At 45.4% G+C, this 17,810-nt stretch overlaps 2 protein-coding genes across 2 annotated transcripts in view; both read left to right on the forward strand.

Annotated features, from left to right (window-relative positions):
• Positions 1-17,810, forward strand: part of LOC140371856 (uncharacterized) — a 179,939-nt gene that overhangs the window by 109,224 nt on the left and 52,905 nt on the right. The gene's annotated exons all lie outside the window — the stretch shown is intronic.
• nwd2 (NACHT and WD repeat domain containing 2) overlaps positions 1-17,810 on the forward strand; it is a 64,636-nt gene that overhangs the window by 25,097 nt on the left and 21,729 nt on the right. Inside the window, exon 4 of the mRNA XM_072458941.1 lies at positions 11,434-11,550. Coding sequence (XP_072315042.1) covers positions 11,434-11,550 — 117 coding nt within the window. The remainder of the gene's footprint in view (positions 1-11,433; positions 11,551-17,810) is intronic.

The following is a 17,810-nucleotide window of genomic DNA, read 5'->3' on the forward strand; positions in this document are numbered from 1 at the left end:
ATACGTTGCTTTAAATATTCCACAATCTATGGTATTCAGTGTATATCTATCAAGATAGATAGGTTAATGCCATAGTGTGAAACATTCCAGGCAAAAATAGCATAAGCATGGCAAACTGGGAAATATTACACGCCACAATAAATTATATTATGAGGTATTATGGGTGTTCATTTCTTACAATCACTTAGTTGATGTAGATCATTTGTGAGACGTGGACCAGAAATGTGGACTAAACAAGAATGAATTGACGAAAAACATTTTCCTTGTTTGTTGGTGCCAGAAAGACTAATTCAGAAAGAGAAAGGTTTTACTAAGTTTCAAGGTTAAAATTTACACTTGGGTAAAAGGAACCCCAGGTGGGTGGGGAGTCCTTGCCCCAAGTGGAGGAGTTCAAGTATCTCGGGGTCTTGTTCACGAGTGAGGGAAAGATGGAGCGTGTGATTGACAGGCGGATTGTCATGCGGTCGCTGCATCGGACTGTTGGGGTGAAGAAGGAGCTGAGTCCAAAGACAAAGCTCTCGATTTACCATTCAATCTATGTTCCCACTCTCACCTATGGTCATGAGCTCTGGGTAATGACCAAAAGGGCAAGATAGGGTGACGAGCTCAGTCACATGAGAGGAGCTCGGAGTAGAGTCGCTGCTCCTCCACGTGGAGAGGAGTTTGCAGGTGCAGAGCAGATAACACAGCTGTGAGTTCACCATTGGGACCATTGGGACTTTGAGCTCACTTACTTGGCTAGAATTATGCTCAGTTATACAAAAAATCAAACAGTACGATTACAAAAAGTCTACTCATTTACAGTAACGTGAGTATTTGTATTTAGTTTACTTTGTGTATACATGTTAGAGTGTTAAAGTGGCTACTGCACCTGGATGCACTGCTCTTTATTGGTGATGAATATTGCAAAGCTTGGCGACACATTCTGGAGTCAGGATGGTGTGGTGGCATATTGGGACGTCAGTGTGAATCAGTCGGGACGAGACAACAACGGGACAGCGGAGAGGGCGGCCCGCTGCCAACGACAGCGAGACAGACTGAGTAGAACTGAAAATGACAACTTCAGCAACGGAAAACAAACAAAACAAATGGCATGTTTCAAAGCATTTACAAAGTATTTTAACAGGAAACGTTGCTTTCTGTTATAGTACAGTTATATTTGAAATGTGGATAGCACCAATAATGTAATGTAAATGTACCCTTAAGCTTTTACACTTGTTACAGCTGTGTTTCCTCATCATTAATTTAGTAATAATAAGTTGTATTTTGATTGTTTCATGCATGTTTGCGTCTGTATTGTCCTGCAATTGGGGCTGGAGTGCTCAGAAAATTCAAATTTTCACCTACCCCCTATCTCCGCCCACATCCTTGTACTTAGTTATGATTATTTCAAAAATGAAGACTCTGATACATGTGGGGTTCTACAGTGTCACGTTGCCGCTTTTCCAAAATACAAACATGTGAATGAGAATCTGCTGCTTGTGATGTCACTATGAAGAGGCGGGGCTTGTCAGTTCTGCTGTTTTGAACAGGAAGTCGATGGACCTGTTTCTAGGCATTTTACATCAACATTGTTTGCTTGCCTATAGTATATATATATATAGTTCAATATTAAGTTCCTGAAAATAGATTGATAATAAGATCATACATCTCCTTTAACTATGAATGTACAAAATCCCAAATTAAAAGATTGTATTAATGCTATTTCAACAATAATGAAAAGGTTCAATACCCAATACTAATTACAATACCACAACGATTACGAATGATACAGTGGATTGTAATTTTTGAAACAAATAAAATAGTACATTTGATCATGTGGTCTTGCTTAGGGATATTGAGAGGTCCAGTTTCATCATAGTCATTACTTTCAGTTTTAATTTGTACCAGTATTTGGGATTTCAATTCTGGACAACCTAGTTATTATGGTCTTTGGCATTGATAGACCTAAAGTTAATTATGTTAGTGCTGCTTTAGTCCTGGACCTAGTTTAAATATGGTTTAAATATGGTTTAGATCTGGCGTAATCATATTTAAATCAGTTCGTAGTTCGTAGTCCTGAATTAATCTTGGTCTAATCTTAGTTAAACCATCAAAAATAGCATTCCACACAGTTGTAGTAATCCAAGTTCTTCTAATATAACTCGGCCTTGTGACACCGTCCATCTGCTTCTCAAATCAGCTGTTGGAAATGGCTGTGAAGCGTTGCGCGCCCCGTATCTCACCTCTCCTCGCGCAACGCGCCGTGTTTTCGGAGGCCCAGCGGACGACGTGTGAGTGACATGCATTGGAACCGCTTTTCACAGCTGTGGCCGGGACCTGCTTCTTCCGATTGGCGTTGACTGTTTGCTGGTCCGTGATGGCCACTGTGCCTGGCAGCCGCGCAGAGGTCGACACGACGGCTTCCAGTGGGAGGAAGTGATGGGTATTGCGTCGACGTGATTTAAGGCCGTGAAATGCGAGGTGCTGTGAGATATAATGGAGGTTTGGATTTTAGAGAGGAGATTCAGGGCCGCTCCGAGGCACGGCGCCGTGTGAAGTATATTAGATTCCAGGCAGTAGTTACAGTAAGTGTGATTTAACTATTGCAATGAAATTTACATCCGCTGCTATTCCTTTCTGCCTGTAGGATGCTTTAGGCGACACACTAGGAATAATGGTGTCAATTTTGAACAGCATACTTTTCAGTTTCAGTTCGTGTCACAAGGGCTGACTGAGTTTGGTATCTACAGGAGGAACTTAAAACAGCAGGGCAACAGAATATCTACAATCTACAATAGAATAAGGATTTCAATTTGATCATATGTTTGTGTTTCTGTATTATGCATATACAACAAACTACAATTCCTTAAATGAGACGTATTGTGCTTTTTTCAGGCACGTAGTATTGAACTATAACATACACTTTTGTTTTTGAACCCATTTTTCACTTTATCTCATGTATTGTTCACAAATCGGTCAAAATCTGTCTTTCTGAGCAATTAATATTAATAACCGATCCCACCTCACAGCTATACAATATGAAGAGGCTGATGAGACGGGTGAGATGAATACTGTGCAGGTGTGCCTTAGGCTGGCTACAACAAAAGGTCACAGTCAAATGTTCAGCTTTGCTTTATTGGGGTGGGTCTAGGGAGCGGGGGGAGGGGTCAGAGAAACTACATTGTATCTGGTGCGACTACCAAAATGGCCGCTGAAGTTGCTGGACGTAGGCAGGAACTGGAACACGGAACACTCTGTCGTATACGCGGAGCCCCCCAAACATGCTCAGTGGGTCACATTTCCATTATTGTGCAGTTCATCCATCCATCTGCCCCATGCTGCAAGGATCTGTGCGCTGTACCCAGACGTGTTCACCCATCTGCCCCATGCTGCGAGGATCTGTGCGCTGTACCCAGACGTGTCACTCATCTGCCCCATGCTGCAAGGATCTGTGCGCTGTACCCAGACGTGTTCACCCATCTGCCCCATGCTGCGAGGATCTGTGCGCTGTACCCAGACGTGTTCACCCATCTGCCCCATGCTGCGAGGATCTGTGCGCTGTACCCAGACGTGTTCACCCATCTGCCCCATGCTGCGAGGATCTGTGCGCTGTACCCAGACGTGTTCACCCATCTGCCCCATGCTGCGAGGATCTGTGCGCTGTACCCAGACGTGTTCACCCATCTGCCCCATGCTGCGAGGATCTGTGCGCTGTACCCAGACGTGTTCACCCATCTGCCCCATGCTGCGAGGATCTGTGCGCTGTACCCAGACGTGTCACTCATCTGCCCCATGCTGCAAGGATCTGTGCGCTGTACCCAGACGTGTTCACCCATCTGCCCCATGCTGCGAGGATCTGTGCGCTGTACCCAGACGTGTTCACCCATCTGCCCCATGCTGCGAGGATCTGTGCGCTGTACCCGGACGTGTCACCCATCTGCCCCATGCTGCAAGGATCTGTGCGCTGTACCCAGACGTGTCACCCATCTGCCCCATGCTGTGAGGATCTGTGCGCTGTACCCGGACGTGTCACCCATCTGCCCCATGCTGCAAGGATCTGTGCGCTGTACCCAGACGTGTCACCCATCTGCCCCATGCTGCAAGGATCTGTGCGCTGTACCCAGACGTGTCACCCATCTGCCCCATGCTGCAAGGATCTGTGCGCTGTACCCAGACGTGTTCACCCATCTGCCCCATGCTGCGAGGATCTGTGCGCTGTACCCGGACGTGTCACCCATCTGCCCCATGCTGCAAGGATCTGTGCGCTGTACCCAGACGTGTCACCCATCTGCCCCATGCTGTGAGGATCTGTGCGCTGTACCCGGACGTGTCACCCATCTGCCCCATGCTGCAAGGATCTGTGCGCTGTACCCAGACGTGTCACCCATCTGCCCCATGCTGCAAGGATCTGTGCGCTGTACCCAGACGTGTCACCCATCTGCCCCATGCTGTAAGGATCTGTGCGCTGTACCCAGACGTGTCACTCATCTGCCCCATGCTGCAAGGATCTGTGCGCTGTACCCAGACGTGTTCACCCATCTGCCCCATGCTGCAAGGATCTGTGCGCTGTACCCGGACGTGTCACCCATCTGCCCCATGCTGCAAGGATCTGTGCGCTGTACCCAGACGTGTCACCCATCTATCCCATGCTGCGAGGATCTGTGCGCTGTACCCAGACGTGTTCACCCATCTGCCCCATGCTGCGAGGATCTGTGCGCTGTACCCAGACGTGTTCACCCATCTGCCCCATGCTGCGAGGATCTGTGCGCTGTACCCAGACGTGTTCACCCATCTGCCCCATGCTGCGAGGATCTGTGCGCTGTACCCAGACGTGTTCACCCATCTGCCCCATGCTGCGAGGATCTGTGCGCTGTACCCAGACGTGTCACTCATCTGCCCCATGCTGCAAGGATCTGTGCGCTGTACCCAGACGTTTTCACCCATCTGCCCCATGCTGCGAGGATCTGTGCGCTGTACCCAGACGTGTTCACCCATCTGCCCCATGCTGCGAGGATCTGTGCGCTGTACCCGGACGTGTCACCCATCTGCCCCATGCTGCAAGGATCTGTGCGCTGTACCCAGACGTGTCACCCATCTGCCCCATGCTGTGAGGATCTGTGCGCTGTACCCGGACGTGTCACCCATCTGCCCCATGCTGCAAGGATCTGTGCGCTGTACCCAGACGTGTCACCCATCTGCCCCATGCTGCAAGGATCTGTGCGCTGTACCCAGACGTGTCACCCATCTGCCCCATGCTGCAAGGATCTGTGCGCTGTACCCAGACGTGTTCACCCATCTGCCCCATGCTGCGAGGATCTGTGCGCTGTACCCGGACGTGTCACCCATCTGCCCCATGCTGCAAGGATCTGTGCGCTGTACCCAGACGTGTCACCCATCTGCCCCATGCTGTGAGGATCTGTGCGCTGTACCCGGACGTGTCACCCATCTGCCCCATGCTGCAAGGATCTGTGCGCTGTACCCAGACGTGTCACCCATCTGCCCCATGCTGCAAGGATCTGTGCGCTGTACCCAGACGTGTCACCCATCTGCCCCATGCTGTAAGGATCTGTGCGCTGTACCCAGACGTGTCACTCATCTGCCCCATGCTGCAAGGATCTGTGCGCTGTACCCAGACGTGTTCACCCATCTGCCCCATGCTGCAAGGATCTGTGCGCTGTACCCGGACGTGTCACCCATCTGCCCCATGCTGCAAGGATCTGTGCGCTGTACCCAGACGTGTCACCCATCTATCCCATGCTGCGAGGATCTGTGCGCTGTACCCAAACGTGTCACCCATCTGCCCCATGCTGCAAGGATCTGTGCGCTGTACCCAGACGTGTTCACCCATCTGCCCCATGCTGCGAGGATCTGTGCGCTGTACCCGGACGTGTCACCCATCTGCCCCATGCTGCAATGATCTGTGCGCTGTACCCAGACGTGTCACCCATCTGCCCCATGCTGTGAGGATCTGTGCGCTGTACCCGGACGTGTCACCCATCTGCCCCATGCTGCAAGGATCTGTGCGCTGTACCCAGACGTGTCACCCATCTGCCCCATGCTGCAAGGATCTGTGCGCTGTACCCAGACGTGTCACCCATCTGCCCCATGCTGTAAGGATCTGTGCGCTGTACCCAGACGTGTCACTCATCTGCCCCATGCTGCAAGGATCTGTGCGCTGTACCCAGACGTGTTCACCCATCTGCCCCATGCTGCAAGGATCTGTGCGCTGTACCCGGACGTGTCACCCATCTGCCCCATGCTGCAAGGATCTGTGCGCTGTACCCAGACGTGTCACCCATCTGCCCCATGCTGCGAGGATCTGTGCGCTGTACCCGGACGTGTCACCCATCTGCCCCATGCTGCAAGGATCTGTGCGCTGTACCCAGACGTGTCACCCATCTGCCCCATGCTGTAAGGATCTGTGCGCTGTACCCAGACGTGTCACTCATCTGCCCCATGCTGCAAGGATCTGTGCGCTGTACCCAGACGTGTTCACCCATCTGCCCCATGCTGCAAGGATCTGTGCGCTGTACCCAGACGTGTCACCCATCTGCCCCATGCTGCAAGGATCTGTGCGTTGTACCCGGACGTGTCACCCATCTGCCCCATGCTGTAAGGATCTGTGCGCTGTACCCGGACGTGTCACCCATCTGCCCCATGCTGTAAGGATCTGTGCGCTGTACCCAGACGTGTCACTCATCTGCCCCATGCTGCAAGGATCTGTGCGCTGTACCCAGACGTGTCACCCATCTGCCCCATGCTGTAAGGATCTGTGCGCTGTACCCAGACGTGTCACTCATCTGCCCCATGCTGCAAGGATCTGTGCGCTGTACCCAGACGTGTTCACCCATCTGCCCCATGCTGCAAGGATCTGTGCGCTGTACCCAGACGTGTCACCCATCTGCCCCATGCTGTAAGGATCTGTGCGCTGTACCCAGACGTGTCACCCATCTGCCCCATGCTGTAAGGATCTGTGCGCTGTACCCAGACGTGTCACCCATCTGCCCCATGCTGTAAGGATCTGTGCGCTGTACCCAGACGTGTTCACCCATCTGCCCCATGCTGCAAGGATCTGTGCGCTGTACCCAGACGTGTCACTCATCTGCCCCATGCTGCAAGGATCTGTGCGCTGTACCCAGACGTGTCACTCATCTGCCCCATGCTGCAAGGATCTGTGCGCTGTACCCAGACGTGTCACTCATCTGCCCCATGCTGCAAGGATCTGTGCGCTGTACCCAGACGTGTCACTCATCTGCCCCATGCTGCAAGGATCTGTGCGCTGTACCCAGACGTGTCACTCATCTGCCCCATGCTGCAAGGATCTGTGCGCTGTACCCAGACGTGTCACTCATCTGCCCCATGCTGCAAGGATCTGTGCGCTGTACCCGGACGTGTCACACATTGAGTTTGGGATGATAACGTAACATCTAGTTTTGAGAGTAGGCGTCATATTGAATAGTATATGCGTACATGCCTCATGATCCATAATTCATCATTTAAAAGTCTTTTACTATTTTGCAACACCAGAAATATCAAGATATTCCCCACAAAGAAATGTTTCCTCTGAGCTTTTACTTCACTTTGAATTGCAGATGTGGGTGTGGGAACCTTTCAAGGCAAAGCTTTTCAGAAGACATCATACTTGAGAAGCACTTCCCACGTTTCTTATAAAAGCACTGGTTTGACAAAGCACAGCAGTTGTCCTCACACGACTTATATCATGGCAACATTACTGTTACATCATGTAAGGCTTTTGTTTTATTCTTTACTGGACGACTCACAAGACTGGAGCCCTCCACGTAAAAATAAATACAAATACAAATATTTGTAATGTAATAGAAACATAGATGTGTTCAAAGCAATCATAGCAAAAAATACTACTAAAGAAGAATAGAATGTATTTGTAATTTTCAGGTCAAACAGAATGAAATACAACACATTTTTATGTTTTACTGGACATTCACTTGCAAAAGTGTCAATCCCACAATAGTTTTTACTTTTATTTACTACAATTTGGAGTCGACATAATAAAATATAAAAAAAAAAAATGTATTTGAAAAACAAACTAACTCACGTCCTAAAATTGTAACTTTTATCTTGCTCTAAATACTTCAAATTATTATTAGTTATGGTTTATTCACTTTTCACCTATCACCTATTTTGGAATAATACTCATACTACTACATTCACACTATTCACTCTGAATTACTTTATACTACTAATACTTCTACTACATTCACACTATTCACCTTGAATTCCAGGCGCAATGGATGATTTTTCAGTGATTTGAGAACGCAGGCTGAAGTGCGCATGAAGTGCGCACTCCCCCGTGCGGACTCATACAACACACACATGCGTTTGTTTATTAGGGCGACGGATCGCATCACATCTCTCGTCTCCCTAATACTACTAATACTTCTACTACATTCACACTATTTATCTTGAATTACTTTATACTACAAATACTACTACTACATTCACACCCCCCCCCGTAAAACTAAAATCTGTGCTGAAAACACAGTGTTGACTCCAGTCTGCTGGAGGACAGAAGATGACTTGTGTGTGACATCTATCTCCCAGTGATCCAGGTGCAGGGCAAATATCAAAGCCATGTGCTCTCTGCCCCCCTCGCTGCACCTCTCCTATAATGGGACGGTCTCTTCACAGCTGTCAGTCCGAATGTCCCGCAGTGGCATTTTTAGGTTACATGAGTCGGCCCGGTCCGTCAGTCATTCGGGGATGGCTCCTGTGGCTGATGTTACCGTGGCGAGATGAAGGAAGTCTACAGATCAGACCACTTTGTTGGGTTTTATTGACGTTGTTTCAAAAGTGAGATGGATTTTGGGCGACGCGTAGGAGGCTGTAATGGGTCAAAGCCTGTGTAGGGCGAGGGCCACATCTGGATAAACAGTTTGTATGTTGTATGGAGATTTGTTGGAAAACCCATGCCATGTGTAAAATTGTTCCTTAGAAACCAAGAGAATGTCAAACTCTAAACCAGTATCAATTTAGAAAGTCTTGGATGCTTTTTAACCACTTCAAAAACAGAAAATCAGAACTTGAAAAGCTTTTTTGGGCATTGTCAGTTTACAAAAAGTACCAGTAATACGGACAATGTACATTATTATACAGTAGAGATCAACTGATATGGGTTTTTTTCAGTGTTCGATGCAATACAGATGATTTAGAATCCAGAAGAACCGATGGCCGATGAGCTCTGCAGATATTTTTGGGCTGATGTTATAGAGATGAAGGCCCGATTATTATTATTTTACCCAAATTATGTCATTTCTGTTCACTACAAACTCTCACTGTCCTGTTTTACCACATTAGAGAGCTGCGTCATGTTTTGTGCAGTGTTCTCTTTGCACTTAACTGATAAAATGATAATGTATGCGTATTCTTTAAGCAGCAGGTTGGCCAAAACCTTTCAACCATCAACCTTTGCTAGAGAATTATGGCTCAATCATTCTGTCTCTACTTTAAAGGCAAATTGTGTAGCTTAAATACAAAAATCCCATTCATTTCACGACGGTTTGTAAAGGTTTAAACTTCAGGTTGAACCATGTTTGCCCCATAAAAAGACACAATCTTTTATTGTTTATAGTGGACATTCTTTTGCCTAAAAGTGCAACTTCTGCGATTGGATAATTGTGTTAGCGTTACGTGTATATTGTTATTTATATAAGATGGCGCATGACTATTGTAGTGCGTTGATCTGGGCATTCTACCTCATCCAGATACTTTCCCTTTCCACTTTTTACCTTCTCCAACATTGGCAATTCGATTCAGATCCATAAAGGATATCACGTTTATATTGTCCGTTCTTTCCCTTCCAGTCTGCTGAGCGCTGGAGCATGAAGCGGGCTGACGACACACCTCCGCTTTCCAAATCACTTCATCCCCAGCTCTTCCTTGTACTTTCCCGTCCTCCTTCAAAAGCAGCGGGACATCGAAAGAGTAAAATCGATGCGCGGCAGATTGAATGAGGAGAAGAATACGCAATGATGAGGCGTTTATATATAGGGACTGCGACCTGGGTTCCTTTGAGCAGCATCTAATTTCAGGCGAGGGGCTCCGTGCGGCGAGCTGAAATCTATCACTGACACCGAGCTGCCGGCGGGAGGCTCGCTGCCTTTAACGATAAGCCAACGCCAGCAGCTCGGACACGTACCTTTTCCTTGATTTTCACCCGGGCGTTTCTTCTCGTTTTCTCATAGTGCTGGGTGGGAGATCCCCCCGCGGCGTGTTTACGGTTCATATTGTCTGGGCTGCCAACGTTTGTGACAAATGTGTGGAGGAAGACCCCCTTATAGTGTGAGTGAGAGCGCGTGTGCTTCATCCTCCCGGAGCGTCCTTCTGGGAGCGCTGTGTCGCTTTACAGGAGCGTGAATGACTACAAACCAGAGACTTATTCACCTGTGTCTTTGGACAGTCACACCAGAACGTGTCGCAGTTGTGAGCAGATTCAAGCGTAAATGTTTTCGAATCGGAATTGCAAAGTAAAAACCCGTTCAAGTGCACTGACATTTAGAGAAAGACTGAAATAAATGAATAAATGAATGAATGAATGAATAAATACCAGACATTGTATTGTTGGCAGCCTTTGCAATTTGCTCATTTTGACCTACAACATTAGCAATTGCTCATTTTTTGGACACATCTAATTTTCCAGGATTTGATTCTAGTGATGGGCGGATCAATACTGACTGATCGAAAATTATTAATTTCTCTCTAAAATTAGCAACACTTTAAAAGGTGGAATGGACGATTTTTTTCAGCAAATTTTTATCATATTTCCTCGTGGCGTGGATAAATCATTTGTCCTGCCACGTATCAATCATAAAACGCACCTACCGCTCACCTGCAGCCGCGTCAGGCTCGTCCCACGTTTCCGCGTGCCTAAGCGCATGGATCTATCATAATATAGTTCCCTCAGTGTACGGGGCAAAATGAAGACGGAGAAAGACAGTTCGAGCTGTCGCAGAAGTGGACAGAAATCTACGGGAGACGAGCGATGCGATCCGTTGCGCTAATAAACAAACGCACGTGTGTGTTGTGTCAGTCCGCACGGGGGAGTGCGCATGCGCACTTCGGCCTGCGTTCTCAAATCGCCAAAAAATCGTCCATTGCGCCTTTAAGTTTCTATCAGTTTATTTGCATATTTACTTTTTTTTTTACGTGATTTTAATGCATTTGTCCTGTTGTGTGAAGCACTTTGAATTGCCTTGCGTATGAATTGTTCTCTACAAATAAACTTGTCTTGCCATGATGACAAAACGGTACATTTCCTGATAGTAAAAGAGTTTCAGTGCAATACAAAACTCATTGATAGCAGAGCAATAATGCCACACTTCCATAACATAACATGGTATGAAATCTAAACTAAAATCACCACTGCTTCATCGAAAAACTTCACATTGAACAGGTCTTTCTTTGTCTCTTGTCCAGGTGGTGGACTTGTACTGGGGCGTGGACCCAGAGGAGTGGGACAGTCCGGAGCTGCAGAGGATCAGGATGAAGCTGCTGGAGGAATGTCTCAAGACCTCAGCCGGGCCGTGTTTTGTGGTAAGAAACATTCACAATTAAGAGGATTTATTCTGATGTTTGAACGTTTGAATAGAGAAACAAAGTAAAGCTAATAAATGATGCTAACAGGCAAAATCTGACCATTACCTTCACTCTGGTTTGTACTGTTTGAACTATAACAAATCTAGCTTCATTAAGTAGGAAATGTAGTTTAATTGAGAACTTGAAAACCTTCCAAAAATAATCACTTTCAATAGTTACTGAATCATCTTTAAAAAATGCTGGAAAAACCATTGTGCTCAGTTCTTTTTCTACATCTACAATACAGTTACGTGGCAATGAAAGCAAACTGCTCCCCAGCTGTTCGCTCTCTCCGAACACCCAATAACGACGTGAAACTAGCTAATAAGACGCAAATCTGTTTTTTATTGCTGCGCGGCCTTGTTTATGAGTAGCGCCTCTGTAACAGTTCAGAATGACAATGAAATAACAAGCGCAACAGCCGCTTTCACGACCGAAAATCTATCGACGAAACGTGCAAAAAAGAAATAAAACTGAGCCGCGCCATTAGGTTTCCAGCAAAAGGCGCCGTCATTGTTACGCCTGACACCTCCTTGAAGATAATTGGAGCCCACATAAAACTCTAAGAGACCCAAAAGCAAGGGGAACCGAAGGAGACGGGGCTTAGGCAAGAGGCGGAAGGGGAAATTGATTGTGAATTATTCAAATGGAACGGATCAGTTTTTCCGAGGTTGGAATTGAGGTGGGAGATCACAGAGTGGAGTAATGCATTCTGGGTAAAACAGGGGCCGGCGCGGGTCTCCGGGGTGACACAAATCTTCTTCCACTAGACTGGAATTTTGTCCTCTACTGTCCTGCACGCATGGCTTCACTCCGAGTCGCGCGGCGGTCCGGCTAACAAGCAAACAACACAGTCCGGGACAAGCGCAGAGGCGTTTGAAGCCGTCCCAACGCACAGAGGGGGACGCGACACGGGTAAAAGAGGGGGACGAACACGGGCAAGAGAGGGGGACGAACACGGGCAAGAGAGGGGGACGAACACGGGCAAGAGAGGGGGACGCAACACGGGCAAAAGAGGGGGACGCAACACGGGCAAAAGAGGGGGACGCGACACGGGTAAAAGAGGGGGACGCAACACGGGCAAGAGAGGGGGACGAACACGGGCAAGAGAGGGGGACGCAACACGGGCAAAAGAGGGGGACGCGACACGGGCAAAAGAGGGGGACGCGACACGGGCAAAAGAGGGGGACGCAACACGGGCAAAAGAGGGGCACGGAACACGGGCAAAAGAGGGGGACGAACATGGGCTAAAGAGGGGGACGGACACGGGTAAAAGAGGGGGACGAACACGGGTAAAAGAGGGGGACAAACATGGGCTAAAGAGGGGGACGGACACGGGTAAAAGAGGGGGACGAACACGGGTAAAAGAGGGGGACAAACATGGGCTAAAGAGGGGGACGGACACGGGTAAAAGAGGGGGACGAACACGGGTAAAAGAGTAAAAGAGGGGGACGAACACGGGTAAAAGAGGGGGACAAACACGGGCAAAAGAGGGGGACGGACACGGGTAAAAGAGTAAAAGAGGGGGACGCAACACGGGCAAAAGAGGGGGACGGACACGGGCAAAAGAGGGGGACAAACACAGGCAAAAGAGGGGGACGGAACACGGGCAAAAGAGGGGGACGGAAAACAGGTAAAAGAGGGAAAAGTTTAGTTGTATGTAGCCCTTGTTTACTCTGGAATTACTTGAGTGGGCTATGGGTTCTTTTACAGTGTACTCACGCACTAAAAATGTTACTCTAATAAATGTTTGGGTCACAGGATAGTATTTAAATACAGTAGGGACTGGAATAATGAGGTAACACGAGACGAAGTATAAAAATAATCTCCCTTTTAATAAAGAAAAATAAGAAATGTAACTTAAAATAAAGAGTAAATTAGTTTCCCCAGCACACACACCGAAATGCACAGCAAACACAACTGCACACAACAAAGGTTGATATGAATCACAAATAATAAAGTCCTAATGCCGGCATCTAAATACACCCTACGTTGCAGGCCTGTATCGATGCTTGTGTGCGGTGTGACCAAAAACTCGTGGCCACTTCACTCTGGGAGCAAAATAAAATAAAAACGTGTTAATTCCACCAGAATCGACCGGTCCGTTCCAGCGTAGTCCTCGTCTCGTTCTCCGTCAATGCGGCTCGGTGCACCGGGCACAGCGTGGCTCCAATGGCGCTGCAGGTGCGTGGCCCGCACCTGTTCCAATGTGTCTCGCTCGTGCTTCCAACGTGGCCAGAGGCACTCTGAGCGTCGCGGGCTCTCAGAGTGCTGTCTGGATCCGTCTCACGTTGTCCAGTCCGGCAACGAGTCACTGTCCGCTCGTGGTCCCGCGTGGTCGGCGAAACGCGCAGCAAACAGTCTTTTATGAGGTCGTTTTCCACGAGCTCATTTACCTAATCACGAGTGATGAAAACACTGTCCACTTGCTCCGTGTTGAAACTACAGTGTTCTCAAACACACATGACACACTTGTCTTAACGGTGGCTTCTCTTATGGACAAAACACGGTGTAAAACATTACAAAAGTCACGAAACTAGAGCGTTTTCTTAAACCTCGTGTGTTCCGGGCAACTTCTCCGCATCTCCTCTCTTTTTTCTCTCCCCTCCTCACGCAGGAACCACGTGACATTCACAGACAACTCAAAAAATAGGAAAAAACACTTTATATAGAGTATTGCAAATTAAATATTAATGAGTATTGCCTGGTTTATAACTTGCAAATATGTTTTAAACAATTAACTTTATCTATATACAAAAAGGTTTTAAATGAACATGGATTTTCATCCGAGTTACATGTAGTTTTTGCTCCAGTACATTTTACAGTGGATAGTTTTTACGTTGACGTTTTACTTTTGACATTACATTTAAGAGGAGATGTCTTTACTTTCTACTCCACTACGTTTTCAGGAATGAAAGTACTTTACTGGAGGGTTTGAGACAGCCGTAAATGTTTTTATATTTTAGATAAAGAAATTGGACAATTATTTAGATCTTAATATGCTCTAATGTTTTCTTTTTTTTTTATCTGATGCCACTCCCGTATTTTCTACTTTTACTAATGTTCAGCTTGTTCTTTGTGGGTTTTTTTGTGTTGTGTGTTGTTGCTATGTCCTAATAAAAAATAAAATAGCTAAAAAATATAGATAGATTTTACATAAAGGCCGGGATTTTTAAAAATATATATTCTTAAAAATTATTAGATAAATTAAGTTATTGATTCAGTCACTTCCTTTGACCAAAAATGAGCAAAATTCTTTATCAAAATCACTAAATTACTCTTTAATAGGTCTCAAATCTGTGTGTGAAACGCTTTTATCTTTTTCAACTACTACTTAAATACTTTTACTTAGTAGATTTTTTATGTGATACTTTTTGGCCAATGTAAACGTGCACACATATCGTGTTTGTTTTATAAAATCACACACTTTCACAGCTAAATTTAGGTTAATTTAGTTTAAAAAACACTTTCAAAGTCCTGGACAGTGTTGTTAAAGATGGACGATCATGTTTTGTACAGAATTATATTAAGTTACTCGAGTATGGGTGTGTAAGTAATAATGACAAAATACAAAAACAAGTATTCTCAACAACAATCTGGTATTTTAAATTAGAAAATGTGTCAGTAACTGTCTGTGTGAGTCGAGGGCTGCACAATTTTAGAAAATAATTGAACTGTATTAGATTTGCAAGATATCTTTAAAAAGTATGATTCTGTTCAGAGTGCACATCGTAAAGATTGAAATATGCACTGATAAATTAGGACGAGGAATTTCAGAGCACGTCTGCAGAGGTATTCTATAGATTTTGGATATTTTGTTCTTTGCAGAGGACATTCTTTTATCCAAGTAATTGGAGTCTTTGCAAATTGATCCTTTTACAAACTCGCGATTTCAATTGCTATATATTATGCAGCCTTAATGGACTCAACAAAGTATGCACATTTCATTCAAATTAAATGTTTTTGCCGATTTTAGACACATTATAAATAATTATTATTATTGTTCAAATATTGCATGCCTTCAGTACAAAAATGTCAATATTATCTTCAAGAATATATATTGCTCATTACTATAAACTCAAATGAAGGTAGACGGACTTTATTAATTCACTATTGTCCATCAAAAGTATAAATGTTGTAGAGAGAAGTTTGATGCCATGTTGGAGGAAAAATAAAAGTTTAAAAATGCAGCTGAAACCACCACTATTACCTCTGATTCTCTGTTGTGAAATTAATACAGCAAAAAAAAAAAAAACTGCATTGTTTCTATCTTGTTATGTCCTGAAGCGATATGATGCATTCTGGTTTGTTCGTGTTCATTTTGTTCTGTACATTGCCACAATCGATTGGTCTGTATGAATCTGGCTTTACACTGTCAGACTTACGGTAATGCCCACCCTCTTGGATTTATGATTCAACACGGTGCGTTTGTCTTGCCGGACGCGCTGAAATAGGATACCAAACTGCTCCTGGATGGCCGCCGCAGTGACTATAATGCCTTCTGAGACACTGTGCGCTCTCTAATGTACGCCAGGTTAAACTAAATGGCCCATTGTCAAGTTGAATGGAACAGACTTTCTGCTTTTGTGCGGCTGTTTGGGTGTTTGTACACAGCACTAGTGATTTCATTCTTTCCCATCAGCCTCGGCGCCCTCTGTTACCGCAGTAATTTCACCATCTTAACCGCGTCTGACCCCCCTAAACGCGCTCACAGCCAGGTGCACGGGCTGGTGGATCGTTCTTGTTTTCTCTCCTCAAAATACACCCTCGTCGCGAAAGAAAGGAACATCTTTACCTCAGGCGGTTATTGCAGACAGGGAATATGTCCTCCGGTCTCTAAAACTAGTAGTTGTGTTAAGCTTAGCATTTCTCAAGAAAATGTACTACTTTTCCTTGACCAGTTTTAGGAGGAATTGCAAGGAGCAACTGGGAAAACAGTAAGCATGCCAATATAAAGCCTCCAGGTTGAATACTGCACCAACTTGGAGTACTTTGTTGGAGTTGTGGTAATAATCTAGTAGTAACTGGCCAGTGATTAGCTTTCTTTCTGGCCTTTTAAACATTATTATACAATCATTATTTGTATTAACGTCATGATCATTTTAATTGTTTGCATATGTATTAGTGCAATTTGCTTTTCAGCACTTTGGGATTTTAAAGTTGTAATTGTGCTTCATAGATAAACCTTGATATTGATATTGATCGTGACTTTGCTCTTGTATTTTCACCTCTTGTTTCAAGTCTTCAACTCTTCATTCACCATCATTAAACCTCTTTCTCGTTTGGACTGGTTAAGCTGTGATTGCTGTTACTTTTCATGTTAACTTAGCAACATAAGGGGCAGAGCTCCCCCTACAGCTCCCTTGTGAAAATACACTGTCAGAGAACAGACCAAAAGCGTTTTTCTCTTTTTTTACTTCTTCTTCTTTTGTATTGAAATATATACAAAGACATTGAGAAAAAAAAGGGACAGCTTTTCCCCGAAGAAGGCCTGTTTTCCACCCAAAGACAGCAAGGGAAGGCGAACACTTCAAATGCTCTAAAATACATATTTAACCATCACCGGGACTCAGTTTTCTATTAAAATATCTCCCACTATCTTGGACACATTATTCGCAGTATATAGTTGAATTTGATTCAGTTTTAACATGTATCTGTATTTTTCATTGCTGTCCATGTTCTACTTCACTTCCCCTACTGTTTTGATGTAGTATTCACATCTTCATTCCACTATTTCATTCAAGTATTCTGCCTTCTGTCTTTAAACCAAGTATTGAGACAGTTAATAACATCTGAGCCCATCTCATCTCTGTATCTGTGCAAATGTCTTGTTTTAATAGTCTACACTTTTATTTTGCCAGAGGAAAATGCCGTTATCTTCACATTATATTGCTTGTATTGCGTATTTGCACCCAGTTAAGCCTTGATGTAGACTTGGTTTGGTCCTTTTTTCCTGGTATAATCCCAGGTTTAATCCTAGTTTAGTAACAACGTTGATGCTGCATGTGTGCAAGTGTAACCACAATGTCATCTAGAGTTACTAAATCCATCCATATTAAGCAAAAACTAGCACAAAAGTGTGAAGAAGTATCGTTTACTGCAATACTTTGATTATAGGGACACAAATACAACAGTTTATTGACCAAATGATTACCACAAGTTTACACAGCATTAGTCTATTCATCAGCAACCTATTCATTCACTTTCTACGTCACTGT

The sequence above is a fragment of the Eucyclogobius newberryi genome, unplaced genomic scaffold (genome assembly GCF_026437365.1).
Source record: "Eucyclogobius newberryi isolate DKJ021-1_F unplaced genomic scaffold, fEucNew1.0.hap1 SCAF_22, whole genome shotgun sequence".
Classification (NCBI taxonomy): domain Eukaryota; kingdom Metazoa; phylum Chordata; class Actinopteri; order Gobiiformes; family Gobiidae; genus Eucyclogobius; species Eucyclogobius newberryi.